This window comes from Arvicola amphibius, chromosome X (genome assembly GCF_903992535.2).
Source record: "Arvicola amphibius chromosome X, mArvAmp1.2, whole genome shotgun sequence".
Classification (NCBI taxonomy): domain Eukaryota; kingdom Metazoa; phylum Chordata; class Mammalia; order Rodentia; family Cricetidae; genus Arvicola; species Arvicola amphibius.
In genome coordinates this window covers 73,142,232-73,166,019 of record NC_052065.1, presented here as the reverse complement: position 1 = coordinate 73,166,019, position 23,788 = coordinate 73,142,232, and the positions used below count along the sequence as shown (strand labels likewise).

General features: G+C 35.9%; 1 protein-coding gene across 1 annotated transcript in view; it reads right to left on the bottom strand.

Moving 5' to 3' along the window:
• The window catches only part of Dach2 (dachshund family transcription factor 2), a 564,525-nt gene that overhangs the window by 125,496 nt on the left and 415,241 nt on the right, over positions 1 to 23,788 (bottom strand). Inside the window, exon 5 of the mRNA XM_038316535.1 lies at positions 20,940 to 21,098. Coding sequence (XP_038172463.1) covers positions 20,940 to 21,098 — 159 coding nt within the window. The remainder of the gene's footprint in view (positions 1 to 20,939; positions 21,099 to 23,788) is intronic.

Sequence of the window (23,788 nt, the reverse complement as noted above, 5' to 3'; positions counted from 1 at the left end):
CTATTTTGGATAAAGCTCAGAAAACAATATTGTTAACGTATGTTCTAATATATCATTACCTTTGTAACAACTTTTTATGAGCTATGGAAATATTATTATGGACAGGACTCATACTGATACTACTTACTATAACAAAATACTAACATCTAGTATTTCCTCTCTGATAGCCTTTCATTTTTTTCTTCTCATTTCATAACAAAAAGAGACTGAGAAAAAGTGTTTTCAGAAGACACTGATATCTAATTTATCAAAATATTACTAGTGATAATACTATCATTCAAACATGTGATTTAGGAAACCATCTCAACCCACTCTGTGCATACGTCCATTTCACCTAAAATTTTAAAATGAAATTCAACTTAATTAGAGGCTGTAAGTAGGAAGTGGTGAGTTATCTGAGGTCTATCTTCTGAATCTGAGTCTAATGGTTGATTTAAACCTATTAGGAAGTACACTGAAAGCATACAGCAGCAAAACAACCAAATTTAGGCTCTAATACTTAAGTAAATACTGTAATTTAAAAAACTTCCTAAATAATAAATAAACCTAGCCCCCAGTGTTTCTGTTGAAGACAGCCATAAAATGCAGTTACTGGAGTTTCTCAAGGGCTAGGAAAGAAGCCTAGAAATCTAAATTATATTTGAAAGTCAAAACAAAAGGAAAAAAACAGATCATTGTGACTATATTAATGGTTCCTAGCAGTATTGACTTACAACATTCAACATTTAAATATATGTTAGAAAGAATTTAGAAGATGAATATATGAGGTATAGAAGATTTTTCTTAGGATTATTAAATTATCAGAGAAGTCTCAGCATTAGACTAACAACATTGACTTCAAAAGGGCCTTTCCTAGTATAAGTAATTATATTTTTTGCCAAATGAATAGTAAGATTAAGATTTTATTTCAATTCATAATTTCTTTGTAATACATTTCTAGTAATATACAACAATATTTGGAAGTTATTGTTTCTGCAATTCCTTTTTAGGCATTTTACTATAGATTTATATATAAACATTTATATAATTATGGGTACAAAGTCAAATTACAATGAAGTATTTAATGTGGACAACAAACACTCAATATATTCATCTTCTCGAATGCTTATAATTATGGAGAGTATTATGTTCAGTGAAATAAACTAAATAAATAAAGATCACATGATCTCTCTTATATGTGGAAAATCTTAAGGTAGAATTTTCCAGTCAGTCATACAAAATTACTTGCCTATTTCCCCTTCCCATGGGGATGTATATATGTTTCTCTTAGGGTTCAACTTGTTACTTAGCTTATCTAGGGTTGTGGATATAGGTTTCTTATCCTTTACTTTACAGCTAGTACCCACTTATGAGTGAGTACATACCATGTTTACCTTTCTGGGTCTGGGACAAGCTCTCCTGACAAAATTGGGGGCATAGGGATGGAGGGGAAATGACGGCAGAATGAGAGAAGGAGGGGATAAGGTGACAGGAGAGAACTTGAGGGAACGAGATAGTCAAGATGGGAAAAGGACAGAGATGGAGAACAAGGAAAGAGATATCTTGATTGAGGGAGCCATTATAGGGCTAGTAAGAAACCTGACACTAGAGAAATGCCCAGGAATTCACAAGGATGACCACAGATAAGAGCCTAAGCAATAATGTATAGGGTGCCTGAACTGGCCTTGCCCTGTCATCAGATTGATGACTATCTTAAATGTAATCATAGAGCCTTCATCCAGCAACTGAGGAAACAGAGGCAGAGACCCACAGTGGAGCACTGGACTGAGCTCCAAAAGTCTAGTCGAAGAGAGGGATGAATGAGAATATGAGCAAAGAGGTCAAGACCATGATGGGGACACCTATTGAAACAGCTTACCTGAGCTCAAGGGAGATCACCAACTCTGGCCAGACAGGGAAGGAACCAGCATATGACTAAACTAGACCCTCTGAATATGGGTGACAGTTGTCTGACTGTTACAGACTTCTGGGCCACTGGCAATGGAACCAGGATTTATTCCTACTGCTTGTACTGGCTTTTTGGAACCCATTCTCCCTGGAGGGATACCTTGCTCAGTCTAGATATAGTAGGGAGGGCCTTGTTCCTTCCGCAAAGCAATGTGCCTTAACCTCTCTAAGGAGCTGGTGATGGGTAGGGTAGGGGGTAAAGTCGAGGGAATGGGAGGAGGGGAGGGAGTGGGAACTGGGATTGGTATGTAACGTGAAAAAAGATAGTTTCTTTTCTTTTCAAAAAAAAATGATGGGCTGGAGAGATGGCTCAGAGGTTAAGAGCATTGCCTGCTCTTCCAAAGGTCCTGAGTTCAATTCCCAGCAACCACATGGTGGCTCACAACCATCTGTAATGAGATCTGGTGCCCTCTTCTGGCTTGCAGACATACACACAGACAGAATATTGTATACATAATAAATAAATAAATATTAAAAAAAGAAAAGAAAAACACACACAAGAAAAAAAGGAAACCTTTCTACTCCAAAAAATATCTGAAAAGAAGTTAACATGATTGTCTCATTTAAAATCTTATCTTAAGAATTATAAAGGGAGGGGACAAATGACTTTTCATAAACAAGAAATATTTGCATATACATGTGTTTATATACTCTACTAATCATATATTTCAAGCTATCATGATAAAGTATTTAATAATATGATAATTAATTAGGATTCACCTTTATCCTACAAACCTTTACCTAATTTTCCATATAACAAGCATCAATAACTTTAAAAAACATTCTCCACAAATCCAAAATCATTTTAGAAATTGATTCTTGTTTATGTGCACAGTGCTTTAGTCACAAATTAAACTGTAGATTAAAAGCTGCTCTCAGTGTCTTCCTTTATTATTGAAAAGCTTTAATATGCTTTAATTTATACTTCCCTTAAGAGTATAATAATCTTTTCTCATTTTCAAATGCTATTCCAGCATCACACAGACACCATCTGGCCACATTAAGAAATATGCTTACTTAAAGTTCAGTCGACACGCAAACTAAATGCAAAGTGCAAACAGAATTTAACAGTCAATTGACAGTTTTTAAATACCATTCAACAAATATTTCAAATTACCATGAAGGATTTACAAGACACACTTTTAGATCCTGATCTGAAATAATTAATTATCAATTGACTGTAGTTCCTTGAACTCTAAGCGAATATTTACATTACAGGCCAGTTACAACTGCAAAGCATATTTAAACATTGAATGATTTAAGGTAACCCTTTGCTAAAGCTAGAAACATTAAATTAAAATCCAATAGTATACAACACTATAGGAATGTGGTTCATTAAATTCATGGGCAAGATATGCATATATGGTAATAAAAATAAATCTGATTTAAAAATCATGAAAATGAATTTTCTTATTCCTGTTAACAAGGACATAATACAAGCTATAATAAGCATCATTTCTATTATACCTCAGTATTCTAGCAACTACCACCATTTTATTAAAAGACATGGCCGGGCGGTAGTGGCGCACGCCTTTAATCCCAGCACTCGGGAGGCAGAGGCAGGTGGATCTCTGTGAGTTCGAGACCAGCCTGGTCTACAAGAGCTAGTTCCAGGACAGGCTCCAAAGCTGCAGAGAAACCCTGTCTCGAAAAAACAAAAAAACAAACAACAAAAAAAAAGACATGCATTACCTGCTCCTAACCATGAAGGGTGTAAATTTCAGTAAAACATCAATGTCCTTCTAAATATGACACCAATTTGTCCCAAGTCATGTTTATTTCTGTAGAATCTATTTCTATAGTGATATCAGACAGCAGACCCTTCAATAACAATTATAATATTCCTGGTTATTATGCCTAAGTCATTTCAGTTATCCCTTCACTCCAATTTCTAGACTTCCAAAGACTCCTTACTACCACTAAAATAAAGCACACCTTCCACAAACTTGATTATTGCATTTCTTGTTTTGCGATTTCATTATGTTTGTGCATGCAATCTTCACTTTAGCCCCACAGTACGATTTGTATTTCTCTACAGAAATGACTAACCATAATATTGCATCACATAAATGAATTTCTCCGGAATTGTATCTCTAACACAACCCAACACAACACAAAATAATGGCTTTTTACAATAAGCTTTTTGGTAGGTTTTATTATCCCGATTTTATAGGAGGAAAACATAACAAATTTTTAAAATGAAATTAATTTATTAAAGGATAATTTGCTTCTCTTAAAGGTGAACAAATGTTTGTTTTTCCAATGTAGAGCAGTCATATATACCACCAAACAAAAATAGACTAAACAGATTATGTTTTATGTATTTATGTTTTTATACACATATATAGAGAAGGGGGAAACTGATGAATTCTATCTCAATTCAAAACATTAAAAGACTACTTTAGAACAATTTTAGGTTTATAGAAATGATAAGCAAAAAAATAGTTATACACTACCCCTATTATGCCTGCACAAACAGCTAACCTTATCAGTATCTTACATTACTATATTATATTGTTGCCATCAGATTGTCATTACTTATAAATTATTATTCATCAAATTCCACAGTTTATACAAGAAGTCACTTTTTGAACTATATCTCAACATATATTCAAAATACATAATATCTTGTATCTATGGTTTTAATATCATATAAATTAATTCCAATACATCAAGAAATGTACTGTGCTTTCTCTTAAGCTTTTATTGTACACAACCTCTGGTAACTACTGTAGTTTGGCTTTTTTCCTAATGTCATATAATCATGTTCATGCATTATTTACTCTTTTTAGATGCTTTGTTTTTCACTTACAATTGTGCACATAAAGCTCAATCAAGTCTATTTAAGGAAAGCTAGGTCACGTATTTTTATTTATAGTATTTAGTATTCCAGAACATTTATCATCATAGTTTGACACATTTACTTATTTTAGTATATCTTGGTTGGTTTCAATATTTAGTAATTATAAATAAATTTATCATAAGCTTTAATATGTTGGTGTTTGTGTTGGTAGATGTTTCATATTGACTGGTACAAATATGGAAAATTTTATTTGGTTTGTAAGATGTTCAAAAATGACTTCTAAAGTTATTGTGCTGATTTCCATACTCCAGTAATGAAGTCTTTTCATTGCTTCATAATTCTGTAAGCAGATTATGGTTTGTATTTTATATATTCTAATGGTAGCATAAGGACATCACATTTTTACTTAGAAGTCCCTAATGACATATAACACAAAAATTACTTTCCTAAGTTAATTTTCCACCTGTATAGTTTCTTAGATAAAGTTTCTTTTCAGGTTTCTGTCTATGTTTTAATTGTTCTCAAATGTAGAGTTATGGAGTTGTGTGTGTGTGTGTGTATATATATATATATATATATATGTATATATTATCAGTTTTAGCATATATATGCCATATATATGCCATACATATATACATATATGTATATATGTAGGAAGAAAACATCTCCATTCTATGGCTTTTCTTCATAATTCTCTTAATCGTGTTCAAGAGCAGTTATGTGTTTTATAAACCCAGATTTATCAATTATTTTTATTTTAGAAATCATATCTTTGTTATTGTATCCAAAATATATTGCTCTATCCAAAGACTTCTTTTTTGTTTGTTTTTTCAAGACAGGGTTTCTTTGTAGCTTTGGAGCCTGTCCTGAAACTAGCTTTTGTAGACCAGGCTGGTCTCGAACTCACAGAGCTCTGTCTGCCTCTGCCTCCTGAGTGCTGGGATTAAAGGTGTGTGCCACTGCTGCCTGGTGACTCCTAAAAATTTGTGATTCTGTATTCTGTTATTTTCATGGTTTTGGCATTTATGTTTATAACTGTGATCCAACCTGAGTTAGCTTTTGTAAAGATTGCATGGTCTTATCTTAGAGAGAATGATTTAATTTGTATGGGGATTTCCACTTGTTTAGTGTCATTTGCTAAAAGAACTACTCGTTGCATTACTTTGTTTCTTCCTTCAATAAATAATAACTGATGAAACTTATTCAGGTACATTTCTGAGTACTCTTCTATATTTCTATTTGTCAAATAAACCACAAGGAATGACAATCTCTATTGACTGACTATTTTTAGTTTTTTTATTGCATTGGCTAATTTTGACAACTGATTTTCATGTAAATAATTAAAATCAGTTTGTGAATATGCACAAAATAATTTACTTATATTTCAGGATTATATTGAATCTGCACTTTAATTTAGGAAGAATTGACATTAAAATGCAATGTTTTACTAACTGGTATTTTCACTTTTGTTTTTATATTTTCATTTTGTCTTAGTCACTTGATATATAGTCTATCAGAAGTCATTTTCTGCTATTGTTTGTACTTTAATTCCATTATGAATGATGAATTTTATAACGTTTTATTTATTTAAATTTGTTAATGTGGTTTTCTGGCCCATAATGTGTTAATTTTGATGATGTCCCAAGTGAATTTAAGAGTATGTATTATTTTGTTATTGGATAAAGTAATTTAAAATGTATATTACATTCACTTCCTTAATTTCTCTGCTTAGTTCAATTATGCCCTTCTTCTAGATGTGTCAATTACACCTAGGTAGGTGATAAAGTCTCCAAGAGTAGATTCATTCATTTTCTTTACGTTTATAATAGTTTTTTTCCCTCATATAATTTAATGCTGTTATTTAGTGCAAGTACTTGATAAGTTATGTCATTATGAAGGAAACTGATGATTTTATATTTTGTTCATTTGAAGTTGGCTTTTGGAAATTAATATACTTACTCCAACTTCTTTGTATTACCACAGAACTATAGTCATTATTCCTTCCCGTATTATTACTAAATATATCTATATTAATATTTTTAATGAGGTTATTTAAGAAAACATTTATTATTTCTTTTTTTTCAAGACATGGTCTCTCTGTGCAGTCTTGGTTGATCTGGAACTCTCTCTATAGTACAGGCTGGCCTGGAACTCAAATAGATCCACCTGCCTCTGAGTTGCAACTGATGGGATTAAAGGCGTGCGTCACCAACACTCAGCTAGATGATGATTTCCCTAGTAATAGATTGGTTGGCATAGTATGGGGCCTGAGAATGTAATATTAATTATTTCTTTTATGACTCTTTATTATTTTCTTTGCTTTTTATAATCTTCTCTTGTGACTGCCATTAGTTTTGTTGTATTTTGTTCACTCAGTAGATGATTTCAAAGGAAGCAAATTCTCAATAAATGAAAGCAAAAAGCACTCATGTCTGATACCATTAAAATAGATGAAGTAGTTCCTATCATTTAATTGGCCAATTTAAAACATTTCCATGAAAAGTGGTTATTAACCCAATTTAAGTACCTTCTACATCTATTTTAATTTGTTATTTTAATGTATTCTTAATTTTCTTTAACCCATCCTCCATATTTGTTCCATTCTCTTGTTTTAATGGAACAATTTAGTCTCTCCTCTCCCTCTCATGTCAATTATAGTTAATTTTAGTATTTGGCTTAAGCTATTTTAAACTGAATGAATTTTTGGACATTTTGATATATAAGTTCCATATTTATAATATTTCTACTCCTGTTTCTCCCTTCTAAATTCTCCCATATCCGCCCCCCATTCGCGCTCTCAAATCCATTATCTCTACCTCTTTAATTACACAATATACACACAAGCACACATCTATAAATATAGTTTGCTGAGTACATTTACTGTTACATGTGGATGTGTTTATGGCTAATGGCTTGGGTTTGAATAAACTGTCAGGGGGCCCATTTATGGAGAGGTTTCCATGTAGATTTAGAACTCACTTAAATGTAGTTGAAAAAACTTTACTACATAAATATATGGATAGTACAAGTGTCATATAAAAAGAATATTTTCAAATCTTCTAGTGTAATGGATTTCACTTATCTACAAGGAATAATCACAAAACTGGTTATTTTTTTATGACCAGACTATTATGTTAAATTAAGAATAAGAAAAATATTTATGCTATTTTATTGATTTCAGAATGTTCCAGTTTTATCAGTTTCCTTCTTTCTGAATTAGTCTACCCCAAGTATCTTGCATGCCAGATCTGTGGCCATAGCTTTACATTATTTCAGTTTCATTAGTGTTAGAGAACTATGATTTGTCCTTTCCTGAATTTTACATTATAGCTTTCTTCTTTAAATACTTGACTAGATCATGGAATTTCATGTTCACTTAGTTTCTAGACAGTACTACATTGTATTTCTTAGCTTCTTTTCTATGCAAAGAAATATTTCCATTTCTTCCACTATTACCTTCTGGCGTTTCCTATGTCTTGATTTTCTGCAGTTTAAATTTTAAGCAGACTTGGAGAATTCTTTGACATTTTACATATTAGTACACTTTTATATACTTTGACATTTTTTCCTTTTCTTTCATTGATTTTAGGGAAAAAATCATTGGTCAGAGCATGGTTTATGAAGAAGCTGTGTGAGGAGAATTTTGAGAGCTTGTGTGATAACTCCAATTAAACAAGGAAGCAAGAGGTCTTATAAACTCTGTTCCCGATAACATGGATTATTCTTTAAATGTGCCTTTGTGCCCATCCCAATAGTAGTAAATAGGAGTGGGTTTATTCTAGATTACCCATTATCTTATCCATTATTATTAAGAAAGATATGGGAAGTCTGAACCACATGCTGCAACTGCATAAGCAAACCAAGAGGTGAGTGATCAGCCAGCCTGCTGGGTACCTTTCTCTAGGCCCTCAGTACCAGGGCAGTACTCCTTGCCCTTCCCCCACCTGCCTCAGCTTGACAGCCAGCCAGCAGGCAAGCTTCCTCCTGGTAGGCTGCTCCAACACCCTCCACCCATCAGTCAGACCCTGTAAGCTACAAGGCCCACTCTGTCCCCAAATCCACCCATCCCCTGCGACCTCAGAGGAACTCTGAATCACAGGCTACAACTGCACACAGCAGACTAAGAGGTGAGTGATCAGCAAGCCAGCTGGGGATCCCACTCTCTAGAGACTCAGTACCTGGGCAAAACCCCGGGGGTCCCTCCACCATCTGCCTCAGCTTCAATAGATTCCTGCAGGTAGGCTGCCCAAACACCTTCCCCGACAATCGATTGGACCATGTAAACTAAAAGGCCTAATCCACACCCAAACCTACCCATCCCCTGAGATCTTGGAGAAACTTTGAAGTAAGTACAGGCTTCAACTGCATACTGCTGACCAAGAGAGGAACTCTGAACCAAGTACAGGCTACAACTGCACAGAGCTAACCAAGAGAGTGAGCCAGGGAGACCTCAGTGGCTCACTGAGACTCAGATAGCAACTGCACATAGTAAACTAAGAGTAGCTCTCTAAGACATGGATAGCAACTGCAAAGACTGGGCCAAGAGTCAAAGACACTGCAAGCCTCATTTGAAGGAAGAGATAGGTAGGTGCCAATGCAAGAATTCCTCCAACAACCTAAAAAGCAACATGGTAACACCAGAACCCAGTGGTCACACAACAGGAAGACCTGATCATCCTAAACAAGAAGAAGCAGAGGAAAACTATCTTAAATAGAGCTTTATGAAGATGATAGATACTCTTAAAAAGGAAATGAAAAATTGCCTTAAAGAAATGAAGGAAATGACAAACAAAAATTAGAAGAAATCAATAAATCTCTTAAAGAAAATCAAGCAAACCAAGTCTTGAAAACTGAAATAAAGGCAATAAAGCAAACAGAAACCAAGGAAATACTGGAAATGGAAGATCTGGGTAAACAAACAGGAACTACCAACGCAAGCCTAATGAACAGAATGTAAGCGATAAAGGAAAGAATCTCAAATGTTGAAGATACTATAGAGGAAAGTGATTTGTCAGTCAAATAAAATGATAAATCCAACAAATTCTTAACACAAAGTATCCAGGAACTCTGGGACATCACGAAAAGACAAATCTAAGAATAATAGGGATAGAAGAAAGAGAACTCCAACTCAAAGGCACAGAAAATACATTCAACAAAATCATAGAAGAAAACTTTCCAAACCTAAAGAAGGATATGCCTATGAAGGCACAAGCAGCTCACAGAACACCAAATAGATGGAACCAAAAAAGTTTCCTCCCATATAATAATCAAAACATAAAATATACAGAATAAAGAAAGGCTATTAAGAGTTGCAAAGGAAAAAGGTCAAGTAACATATAAAGGTAGCCCTATCAGAATTACACCTGACTTCTCAATGGAAACGATGAAAGCTAGAAGGTCCTGGACAGATGTGCTGCAGATACTAAAAGGCCATGGATGCAAGCCTACACTATCATACCCAACAAAGCTTTCAATCACCATTTATAGAGAAAACAAGCTATTCCATGACAAAAACAAATTTAAACAATACCTATTCACAAACCTAGTCTTACAGAAAGTGCTAGAAGGACAATCTCCAACCCAAGAAAGCTAACTGTACCCATAAAAACACAAGTAACAGATAACCTCACACCAGAAAACCCAAAGAAAGTAAACACACAACACTACCACCAAAAAAATAACAGGAATTAACAATCACTGGTCATTAATATTTTTTAATATCAATGGACTCAATTTACCTATAAAGAGACACAGGCTAACAGAATTGATATGAAAGTAGATGCATCCTTCTACTTTATACAAAAAAATGCAACTCAACTTTGAAGACAGATATTACCTTAGAGTAAAGGGATGGGAAAAGATTTTCCAATCAAATGGACTCAATTAAAAAAAAGCATGGGTAGCTATCCTAATATCTAACAAAACAGTCTTCAAACTAAAATAAAACAGAAGAGATGAAGAAGAACACTTCATACTCATCACAGGAAAAAATCCATCATGATGAAGTCTCAATCCTGAACATTTATGTCCCAAATACAAGAACACCCTCATAAGTAAAAGACATATTACTAAAGCTTAAATCACACATAACCCCCCACACACTAATAGTAGGAGACTTCAACACTCCACTAACCACAATGGACAGGTCAACCAGACAGAAATTTAGCAGAGAAATAAGATAACTAACAGATGTCATAACTGAAATTGATTTAGCAGACATCATTAGAAAATTTCACCCCAAAACAAAAGAATATACCTTCTTCTCAGTACCTTATGGAACCTTCTTTAAAATTGGCCATACACTCAGAAAAAAAAAAAAACCTCAACAGATATGATAAATTGTAATGACATCCTGTATATTATCAGATTACCATGGTTTAAAGATAGAATTAAAAAATAACACTAAGTGCAGAAAACCTGCAAACTCATGGAAATTGAACAGTGCTAAATTAAATCACCCCTGGGTCAAGGAAGAAATAAAAAAAAAGAAATAAAAGACTTCCTAGAATACAAGGAAAATGAAGACACAACATGCCTAAACCTATAGGATACTATGAAAGCAGTGCTAAGAGGCAAGTTCATAGCACTAAGGGACCACATTAAAAAAATTGGGGAAAGCTCATACTAGTAATTTAACAGCATACCGAAAGCTCTAGAACAAAAATAAGCAGGATGAATAGATGATAGGAAATAATCAAATTGAGGGCTGAAATCAGGAAAATAGAAACAAAGAATACAAAGAATCAATGAAACAAACAGGCGACTCTTTGAGAAAAAAATCAACAAGATAGACAAACCCTTATCCAAACTAATCAAAAGGCAGACAAAGAACATGCAAATCAACAAAATCAGAAATGAAAAGGAGGTCATAACAATAGGCAAAGAGGAGATCCAGAGAATCATCAGGTTATACTAAAAAAACTTCTACTCCACAAAATTGGAAAATGTAAAAGAAATGGAAAATTTTCTGGATAGGTACCACATACCAAAATTAAATCAAAGCCAGGTGAACAATTTAAATAGACCTATAGCTGCAAGGAAAGAGAAGCTGTCATCAAAAGCCTCCCAACCAAAAAAAAGCCCAAGGCCTGATGGTGTTAGTGCAGAATTCTACCAAAACAGCAAAGAAGAGCTAATACGTATACTCCTCAAATTGTTCCACTGCTGTGAGACAATGGTCTGTATCCTGTCAGTGGTATTGTAATAAAATGCTGATTGGCCAGTAGCCAGGAAGGAAGTATAGGCATGGTAACCAGGCAGGAAGTAGAGGTGGGGTGACAAGAGCAGGAGAATTCTGGGAAGAGGAAAGATTCAGTTTGCAGCTCTCACCCATATGCAGAGGAAGCATGATGAACTCCCTTGCTGGAAAAGGTACCAAGCCACGTGACTAACACAGACAAGAATTATGAGCTAATATCAGTTATGAGTTATTAAGAAGCCTGAACTAATAAGCAAACCACTTTATGATTAATGTAGACCCCTGTATGTTTCTTTGGGGTTGAATGGTTGCGGGATCAGGCAGGACGAGGCAGGACCTGTTGGGACAGAAATCTCAGACAACATTCCACATAATAGAAACAGAAGGAATGTTGGCAATATCTTTCTATGAGGCTACAGTTCTTCCAGTCTGGTTATATTCTCTTAAGCCACTGGGTGAAAGCAGCTTCTTTATTAACCAATGGTGATAAAACATACTTACACATTTAGAGCATACTAAGAGAAAAATCTCACATCACCTTCCCTATTCTGTCCAAACAAAAAGGGAGGTTTTTAACTTTAACATAGCAAGATTACAGATAACAAAACAGGTATCAAGTAAGAATTATAGTTACAATGTTTATATTACTTTATCTTTTATCATAACTAAAGAAAACTACAACTATCTATTCTAACTCTAGATTTGACAGAGACATCTCGCTGCCTGGACAGTCACCCAAAGTTCTTCTATAATGTTGCGGGCACCTATCTTCAGCTTACTGGCCCATAGCATCAGTCACTTTATTCTGTTTCCTTCAGAATGTCTGGCAGACTCTTTTTGTTGTTTCATGAAGCAGGAGCCCTGAAGGAGGGTTTTATCTTTAGGCAAGTTTGGCAGTCATGTTTTGTGGGTGCCAGGAGCAGATGTCCCTCGTTTTCATAAAATGTCTTAAGCTCTTAAAATATTTTAAATGCCATATTCTAAAAGTCTCTAAAAGATTTTTAAAAATACATATCTAACTAAAATCTATCTATCTATCTATCTATCTATCTATCTATCATCTATCTAAAAAAATAACATAACTTAAAGCTTGACTATTATAAATAATTATATATTGTCTTATATTTCTTAATTATATATTACATTTTTAATTAAGCTGCACAAACACAATACCTTAATCAAGAACAAAAAATATATGTAACAAAATTGACCTTAAATTTGTATCAATAGACCAAGTTCCATACCAATACAATTCTCTATAACACTTCATGATAAAGGTCTTAGAGAGAGCAGGGATACAAGGAACATATCTAAACATAATAAAAGCAATACACAGCAAGCCAACAACCAGCACCAAATAAAATGGAGAGAAACTCAAATGATTCCACTAAAATCAGGGACAAAATAAGGTTACCCAGTCTCTCCAAATCTATTCAACATAGTTTTTGAAGTTCTAGCTAGAGCAATAAGACAACAAAAGGAGATCAAAGGGATGCAAATTGGAAAGGAAGGAGTCAAACTTTCTCTATTCATAGGTGATATGATAGTGTATATAAGTGACCCCAAGAAATTTACCATGGAACTTCTACAGCTGAAAAACACTTTCAGTAATGTGGCAGCATACAAGATCAACTCAAAAAATCAGTAGCCCTCCTACATACAAATGATAAAGAAGTTGAAAAAGAAATTAGAAAAATATAACCATTCATAACAGCCACAAATAACAAAATATCTTGGGGTAACACTAACAAAACAAGTGAAAGGCCTGTTTAACAAGAACTTTAAGTCATTGAAGAAAGAAATTGAAGAAGATACCAGAAAATGGAAAGATCTCCCATGCTCTTGGATAGGTAGGATCAACATAATAAAGATAGCAATCCTACCAAAAGCAATCCACAGATCAATGAAATTTTCACCAAAATCCCAAAACAATTCTTCACAGACCACAAGAGGACAATACTCAATTTCATATGGAAAAACAAAAACCCAGGATAGCAAAAAACAATCTGTACATTAAAAAAACTTCCAGAGGCATTGCCATCCCTGAAATCAAGCTCTATTATAGAGCTACAGTAATGAAAAGAGCTTGGAATTGGCATAAAAACAGATTGACCAATGGAATCAAATCAAAGACCCGGATATTAATCCACATACTTATCAACACCTGACTTCTGACAAAGAAGCTAAAATTATACAATGGAAAAAAGAAAGTGTCTTCAACAAATGGTGCTGGCATAACTGGTTATCAGCATATAGAAGAATTCAAATAGATTCATACCTATTCCCATGCACAAAACTCAAGTCCAAATGGATTGATGACCTCAATATAAAACAAGCACACTGAACCTGATAGAAGAGAAAATTGGAAGTAACTTTCAATGCAGGGGCACAGGAGACTACTTCCTAAAAATAACCCCAGTAGCATGGACACTGAAAGAAACAATAAATAAATCAGACCTTCTGAAACTGAGAAGCTTCTGTAAAGCAAAGGACAAAGTCAAAAAGATAAAATGTAACCTACCTAATGGGAAAAGATATTCACAAACCTCACATCAGACAGAGGACTCATCTTCAAAATGTAAAGAACTCAAGAAATTAAACATCAAAATATCAAATAATCCTCTTTAAAACAGATCTAAACAGAGAATTCTCAACAGAAGAATCTCAAATGGCTTAAAGACACTTAAAAATGTTCAACACTCTTAGCAATCAGGGAAATTCAAATTAAAATTACTCTGAGATACCATATTATACCTGTCAGAATGGCTAAGATCAAAAATACCAAGATTAGCTTATGCTGTAGAGGATGTGGGGTAAGGGGAAGACTCCTCCATTGCTGGTGGGAATCCAAACTTGTACAACTACTCTGGAAATCAGTATGGTGGTTTCTCAAAAAATTGGAAATCAACATACTGCAATACCCAGCAATACCCCTCTTGGGCATTTACCCAAAAGATGCGCAATAATACTACAACAGCATTTGTTCAACTCTATTTACAGCAGCATTATTTGTAATAGCCAGAACCTGGAAACAACCTAGATGACCCTCAACAGAAGAGTGGATAAAGAAAATGTGACACATTTACACAATGGAGTACTATACAGCAGTAAAAAACAATGACATCATGAAATTTGCATGCAAATGGATGGAACTAGAAGAAACCATCCTGAGTGAGGTAATTCAGACCCAGAAAGATAAGCATGGTAAGTACCCACTCATAGGTGAATACTAGCTGTAAAGCAAAGGATAAGTAGCCCATAGTCCCCAGAGAAGAAAAGTAACAAGGAGAACCCTAAGAGAAGCATTCAGAGATCCCCCTAGAAAGGGGAAATAGACAAGATCTCTTGAGAAAATTGGGAGTGTAGGGGGAGAATGGAAGGCAGAAGAGAGTAGGAGGAGAGAAGGGGAGGGGGAGGAGAACTAGAGGGACTGGGATGGTCGTGATGGAGGAGTGTCTATGTGTTACTTTCATTATTAATAAAGAAAACTGCCTTGGCCCTTTAAAAGAACAGAAAATTAGGTAGGTGGAGTAGACAGAACAGAATTGTGGGAACAAGGAAGTAGAGTTAGGGAGAGACGGGAGACGCTTCAGGGAGTCGCGTGGTGAGTCTCCATGCTGCTCCTCTCCGAGATGGACGCAGGTTAAGATCTCTCCTGGTAAGCCACACCTCATGGTGCTACCCAGATAACTAAATATGGGTTAAAGAAAGATGTGAGAATTAATCAATAAGAGGCTGAAACTATGGGCCAGGCAGTGTTTTAAAAGAATACAGTTTCCGTGTAATTATTTCGGGTGTAAAGCTAGCCGGCGGCGGGTGGCAGCCCGCCGCTTCACACTACAGATTGGCGCTCCAACGTGGTCACTAAATCCACTTAAAAACCTTGCCCGCTTGGAAAAAAAAGTACTGAGACCATGCCAATGGCTCACTGCTCCCTGCCTGCACCTGGGCAGATGGCGGAATCAGGCTTAGGCGAGCGGGACAGCATTTGCGGATTCCTGCCGCCATAGAGAGAGAGGTGTTTTCAAACTGCGCGGTGCTCTGCGCCTCAGATTCGGCTGTGACTTGGATTAAAAGAGTTTCTGTGCTGCACGCTCAGTCTCAGAATTAAACTGCTGAGTGCGGCTCCAATGTCGACTGCTGTGTGCCTGGAACTGTGTGCGGCTCAGGGGCACCAAATGACTGAGGCAGGAGTGGCTTTGGCTCTGCTCCGCCATGCTGAACTGTACTGAGCTCAGGCAGGATCTATCCTAATTACCATGATAACAGCGCAGTTAAGGTTTAGACTTGGCTGGAAACAGGCAGTACCGTATTACCTATAAGTGGCGCAACTTAAGTTTTTAAGAAGTGCTTAACATTTTAAGAAATGCTCCTGGATAGTAAAAAATTACAGATTCACAATAGGACAGATTCAGACATATAAGACCCCCATATGGGTCACAATGTTGGATGACTGTACGTAGGCTTGAGAGAGAGAAAAAAATAAATATATAGAGAATAAAGTTAATGCCTTAAAAAAGGGGTAAAGTCTTTAAAGAGACAGAATAAAGTAAAGTGATAGAGTGAAAATAAGCCACGTAAAAATGGAAAATTCACAGAGAGTCTGGATTATGTATTTTGTTGTGTTTTCTTTGATTTTTTTGACTGTAAAGGAGCTAAGTACAGAGAGACATTTCATTATATGGGCTGCCAGGCTAGACCAGAATGGACATTTTAATGGTATGACTTCAGGATTTGGATCTAAGAACATGATGCTTTGGAAAAGAGTTTCTTCTTTTGTTTTCACAGAGGACGAGACTCTGTGGATTGCTTCTATCCCAATATGGTATGATAGACCACGCCCTCCTGAAAGGTTGCTGTGAACATCTTCAAAAAATTACTTCACTCAACTGCCAACTGAGAGGAACCTAGCACACAGGTTACACCATGAAAGACCTAAATAACAGCGCCCCCATTCAGCAGGAAGCAGTTTGGAGAGAAAAAACTGCGCCCATTTTCCCAAATATTGTTTATAAATGTTCTTTTACATTTAAAGGGGGATATGATATAGAGATGAATAATTTGCAATGGTATGGATTTTAAGGTCAATTTGCTATATGTATATGTATTTCTGATCTTGATTAAGCTATTTTGATTGTGTAGGTCATTTTAAAAACTGTAATGTATAATTAGGAAATATAGGTTGTTAATGGATAATCATTGATAATAGTTAAGCCTGTAGTCATGTTAGATTTTCTAGATATGTAGAGATATATTTCAGTTAGATAGACATTCTTCATATCTTTCAAAGACTGCAGAATATGGCATTTAATGTTTTTAATAACTTAGGGTTTTTCATGACAATGAGACACGTCTGCTCCTGGCAGCACCAATCTACTTCGAGAGGAAGATGGGCATCGAAGAGGCTACTTATGGAGTTTGTTAGCCATTTGGGCAAGAAACTGCTCTTGCCTGGACTGTTGCATAAACTGGACACAAGGAACCCACAGAAAGAGGACTGCTAAACTTGCCTAAAGGTGAGATGGTCTTTCGGGGTTCCTGATTCATGAAAGAGTCTGCGAGACGTTCTGCAGGACACAGTAGAAAGTGACTGAACTGTCTTTGGAATTTCCTGCTTCATGAAAAAGTCTGCTGGACACTATGGGCCTGAAGGCTGAAGATGGATGCCCCAACGGTACAGAGGAACTTTGGGTGACTGTCTAGGCAGCGAGTTGTCTCTGTCATTTCTAGAGTTTGAAAGTTACAAATGACTTGTTTACTTAGGTAATATTATATCCTTCTGGAGTCTTTGATGGAGTTGAAGAATAAATAGATAGTTATAGATTTCCTTAGTTATGATAAAAGATAAAATAGATTTAAATATTGTAACTGTAATACTTGCTTGATAACTGTTTTGTTATATGTAATTTTGCTATGTTAAAGTTGAAGCCTTTTTTTGTTTAAACAGAAAAAGGGGAAGTGATGGAGGAGTGTCTATGTGTTACTTTCATTATTAATAAAGAAAACTGCCTTGGCCCTTTAAAAGAACAGAAAATTAGGTAGGTGGAGTAGACAGAACAGAATTGTGGGAACAAGGAAGTAGAGTTAGGGAGAGACGGGAGACGCTTCAGGGAGTCGCGTGGTGAGTCTCCATGCTGCTCCTCTCCGAGATGGACGCAGGTTAAGATCTCTCCTGGTAAGCCACACCTCATGGTGCTACCCAGATAACTAAATATGGGTTAAAGAAAGATGTGAGAATTAATCAATAAGAGGCTGAAACTATGGGCCAGGCAGTGTTTTAAAAGAATACAGTTTCCGTGTAATTATTTCGGGTGTAAAGCTAGCCGGCGGCGGGTGGCAGCCCGCCGCTTCACACTACATGGTCGAGATGGGGGAAGAACAGAGATGGAGAACAAGGAAAGAGATATCTTGATGGAGTGAGCCATTATGGGGCTAGCAAAAAAACTAGCACTAGAGAAATTCCGAGGAATCTACAAGGATGACACCAGCTATGACCCTAAGAAATAGTAGAAAGGGTGCCTGAACTGGCCTTGCCCTGTAGTCTGATTGATGACTGTCTTAAATGTCATCATAGAACCTTCATCTAGCAAATGATGGAAGCAGATGCGGAGAACTACAGTCGAACATTGGGCTGAGCTCCCAATGTCTACTCAAAGAGACAAAGTAGTGAGAATATGAGCATAGGTCAAGACCATGATGGGGATACTCACTGAAACAGCCTACTTGATCTAAAGGAAACCTTCCAACTCCAGCTTGACAGTGAGGATAGCAGCATAGGAACAAACTTGGCCTTGTGAATGCAGGTGAAAGTTGTATGACTGGGGCAGACTGTGGGGCCACTGGCAGTGAGACCAGGATTTATCCCTACTGCTTGTTCTGGGTTTTTTTAATCCATTATCCCTGGAGGGATACCTTGTTCAGCCTAGTTATATGTGGTATACTTGGTTGACTCCCCAATGAAAGCCATATATTCTCTGAGGAGTGTGATGTGGGGTTTAAGGGGTAAAAGTAGAGGAAGCAGGAAGAGGAGAGGGAGTGGGAAATGAATTTGGCATGTAAAATGAGAAAAGATATTTTTAAATTAAAAAAGTAATATGTAAAAAAAATGATGTGTCCAAGCACAATTTGTACTAGTGACTGTTTATAGTCTTGACTTAAACTACCTTGTCCTTGACAGTGACTGTAGATAGCTTGAATTCAAGTGAACTTTGCTCATATGAATTTTCCTAGCTCTCTAAATACTGTCAGAGTGTAAATTTTCTGGTGCCCTGAATAAAGGTGGCTATTTCATGGACCTTATTCCACCTCATTTTTGGGCTGCATTCTCTAAGGTTCATGCTTCTAATTAGAGTAATAATAATTACAGACAATTCAAATAGTTTTCCATTTTTGTTTCTGCTTACTTTTTTTCTGTATATTCTCAAATCTAGAATGCCACATGTTTTTTAACTAGCCCATGGCTTTTGTTTTTTCATTTGGGAATTTTTTAAAATAATAAAATAAAATTAAAAATATAAGATAGAACAAAACTAATGAATCACAATAGGATGAAACAAAAAGAAGGAAAGGATTCCTAGAAAACGCACTAGAAACAGTTACATATGCAGAGTTCCACTCTTTAATACTCTCTAGGAACTCATACAAGCACTAAACTGGAAACCAGAATAAGTGTGCAAAGGTCACTCTTTCTGTGTACACATGGTTCCCTGGGCCCTGAAGGGAAGAGATTTGATGGAGATACCAGCTAGGTATTCCAGGATTTCTCATTTTCTGTATAATGTCATAGGTGGGTTTGTGTTTGCTCCTACCTGCTACAGAAGGAATCTTCTCTGATAATGGCTAAACAAAGGACAGATCTTTGAGTACAACAGAATGTCATTAGGAGTCATTTTATTGCTATGCATTTTGCTTGTTTGTTTAGACCAGTAATATTTGTTTTACCCTAGGTCCCCAGGCTAGCTAATTTCAGATTTTTTTGGTTATTGCAGGTATTACTTCCATCTCATGGACTAGATCATAAGTAAAATCAGATATGGGGTGATGGTTAGTTACTTCCACAAGTTTTGTGTCACCATTGTCCTAGCATATCTTTCAGGCCACTCATCATTTTAAATCAAAAAAATTTGTGGACAGGTTGGTATTTATATTTCTCTTTGGTAGAGTATTTCAGAGTATTTTCTTGTACCAAAGATGCTAGCACATAGAGGAGAAGGCTTTCTGTAGGTACTAGCTCAATTTCATCATGTTCAATGAGTAGTATGAGTGCTGTCTTCAGTAATAAGGATCTGCCATCAGTTTATGGTAAGCAATTTATAGTCTTGGCAACAAACTGGACTGTTTTGGGTTTCTCATGAAAGCATTTGGCCTACAACTCAATTAGATGCAACTCAAACCTGATCCTGGAAGTATTATTTGATGACAAGAGGTATCCACAGCTGTCTTCCCTGTGATTTGGCAATTTGATTTAGATCACTTTCATATATGTATGTATTTTAGGGAGCATCTACTATATTAGGTTTGCATAGCTTTTTTTAAATGGCCCTTAACTTGAGCTGTCTCTCCACAATTCCTTCCCTCATATCTTCTTCCCTTTTTATCCCCCGTTCATCCTCCCATTCCATTCCCCCCACACACTTTCCACTTGTAACTATTTATTTCCCTTTCCTAAGGATATCTATCTGTGCCTTCTTCCATCCCACCTCTGCCCAAGTCCATTACTCTATATTTAACCTTTATTACTATATGTACTGTAGATCAATTATCATTGACTTAACAGCTAATATTCACATATAATCAAATATACACCATGACTGTCTTTCTGAGATTTAATTACCTCACAAGCGAAGATTTTTCTAGGTCTATTTATTTTTCAATTTAATGATTTTACTTTTAAAAATGGATAAGTATATTTCCAGTGTTTAGTATATCACATTTTCTTTGTTCATTTATCTATTTTTCTGACAAGCAATTTGGTCAGAATAGTACACTTACGATTGCTTAGCAGGTGATTCTGCTGAAGTGGATTGAGGGTAGGAGCACTCCCAAGGCTGGGCTGGCCAGTCAGTGCTGCATGAGCAATTCCATGTTGTGGTCCAGGAGCAGCAAGTGGAGACTGTATCTTATCTTTATCCCAGGAGGATTCACTTCCACCTAAAAAGAATATTGAAATAAAAAAAAATTCAGTTGGAAGATTTTCCTTGAAAACCTTTAAAATTTTTCATTGTAGACCTGCAATCAATTGTACTTCTTAGAAATTCGTTATTGATTGGCAAACTCACAATCCTAGTTCCAGACCCATGAAGGTCCACAAACACTTTTTGTAAGGGGCTACCTATCTTGGATAAGTTGCATTCCACTTTTCTCTTCTTCCCCCTCTGCCATTTGCAAACACACAAGCCTAATTCCAAACCTATGGCCTACAAACCTCCCTTGGTGTGTGGCCACCTTTCCTGGGCAAGTAGCTTCTTTGTGTTGCCTTTGCTTTATCTAACCCACTGAAATGTGCGAACACACCAGCTTAGATCCAGACAGATAGCCCTTAAATCTATTCATTTGTGCACCCTCTTTGAGTGGCTCAGCTCACGCATCAGCTTAGCCTAACTCAGCTCAGGTTTTTTTCACATTTCTTACATTGGCCCAATCTAAGGAAAAGTAGATTACCACATCAGACACACAAAAAAGAAAGAAGTCCACATGACTGTCCAAATCAGAAGAAAACAAGAAAACAGCAACAACAAAAAAACATAGCTTCAGCAACAAAAAGCAATAATAGCAACAACAATAAAAGCACGAATGATCAATACAGCATGTCTCTCACAAAACCCACCAGTATTATGTAAGTGCTCTCTAATGGAAGCTACTTCAACAAATGCAGGAATGCACAATATTTAAAGAATAATCATAAACTTTATAAATGAATTCAAGAAATTTAATGAAGACATGAAGAAACACTTCACTGAACTTCTGTAGCATAATAGTAAATGCTATAGTGATGCTGAAGAAAACACTATTTTTTTTTTGGTTTTTTTTTTTTTTTTGAGACAGGGTTTCCCTGTAGTTTCTAGAGCCTGTCCGGGAACTAGCTCTTGTAGACCAGGCTGGCCTTGAACTCACAGAGATCCACCTGCCTCTGCCTCCCGAGTGCTGGGATTAAAGGCGTGCGCCACCACCGCCTGGCAAGAAAATACTATTTCACACCTGAATGAGATAATGAAGATAAAACATAATTTAAACCTGAATTCAATAAAGAGACCAGAACATCCAAGAGAACACAACGCTGTATAGGAGATGGAATTGAAAAGCTTCATAACCTATTAGAAAATTCAGGAGAAATTTACAAATAGAATGAAGGGAGTAAGTTTTCAGAGCGAAAGGCAGACAGGATCTTCAACCACAAATCAAGAAGCTTTCTGAGTTGACAACCACATGCAAAAAAGAAGTTTCTTCAAAGAGAGTCTCACTAGGTATTTTAACTATACTTTTTATAGGTCCCAATCCTAGGAGTAGCTGACCAACACAAAAGGAGTACAATGGTATTTTTGTAGAGTTTTTGTTTCATATTGCTTTGTTTGAGCTTTTTCTTATGCTTGCATAATCTGATTTCTGTTTTTAGTATTTTTGTGGGAATGTTATTGTGCATAAATTTTTTGTATGTATATTTGTTTAAAAGAGACAAAGGTAAGTCATGGGAGGGTAAATGGGTGGAAAGTTTCTGGGAGGCGATGGGGGAGGGGAAAAGCATTATCAGAATTTATTTTAAAAAATGAAAATAGACCCATATCTATCACGATGCACAAATGTACAAATAGTAGATCCAAGTAGATTAAAGACCACAATTTGAATCCTAAAAAATAAAATTGCTAGAAGAAAAACAGGCAGTACAGTAGGTGTAGGAAAGTACTTATTAAAAGGGATTCTTTTGCCAAGAAATTAAGGCCGACAACTGGATACATCACAAAACTAAAAATCTGTATAGTTAAGGAAATAATCTAGTCAAAAAGAGCTCTATAGAATGGGAGAAAAACTGTCAGGTACAATCTTTTCCAGCTATATCTAACAGAGGAATAATATTTGAAATATATAAAGAATTCAAAATATAAAGAAACAAACCACCCAATTAAAAAATGGGCTAGTAATCTTAACAAAAAAGAATTTTCTCAATAGAAGAAATAAAAACCGATGTAAAGTACCTCAAAAAGTACTACTCATCATCCTTAAAATGGAGAACAATAGACAAACAAAAACCACAGTGTCAGGCCAAAAAAAAAAAAAATAGCCATATACCACACAACACTCAGTTGATTCAAGCTGGATCTGACGAGAAATAATCTTTCCTGTGGTCTATCTTCCATGGTTTTAGAAAATTCTATGTGAACTTACAAAAGAGAGATGCAATTAACCAGTTTTCTAAAACACTTCACCAAAACCTCTCTTTATTACAAATGAAGACCACCACAGAAAGCCACAGTGAGACACAATCCAGAGATCAAAAGATCTGGGTAACAAGATACATTTGCATCACAAGTCCTGCATCTTTAGCTCAGAAAACCTCAAAAAAGAGGAACTCAAAAATATTTTAAGAGCCAGGAACTCTACTATGAAAGAGTCTGTCCTAGAAAAGGTTGTATACATGATACTGAAACAGTGACTTTATCAATGGAAATGTTAATATGGAATGGGGAAATTTTTGCATCTCCTAGACAATGTTCTACAAACAACTATGACTGTTGAGAGGAGATTTAGCTTTTTCCCAGGGATATAAGTACTCTTATTGGCTGTCCAATGTAGACTGGTTGGCACTAAAACCATATACACACACACATCAAAAACAGACTCAGCAT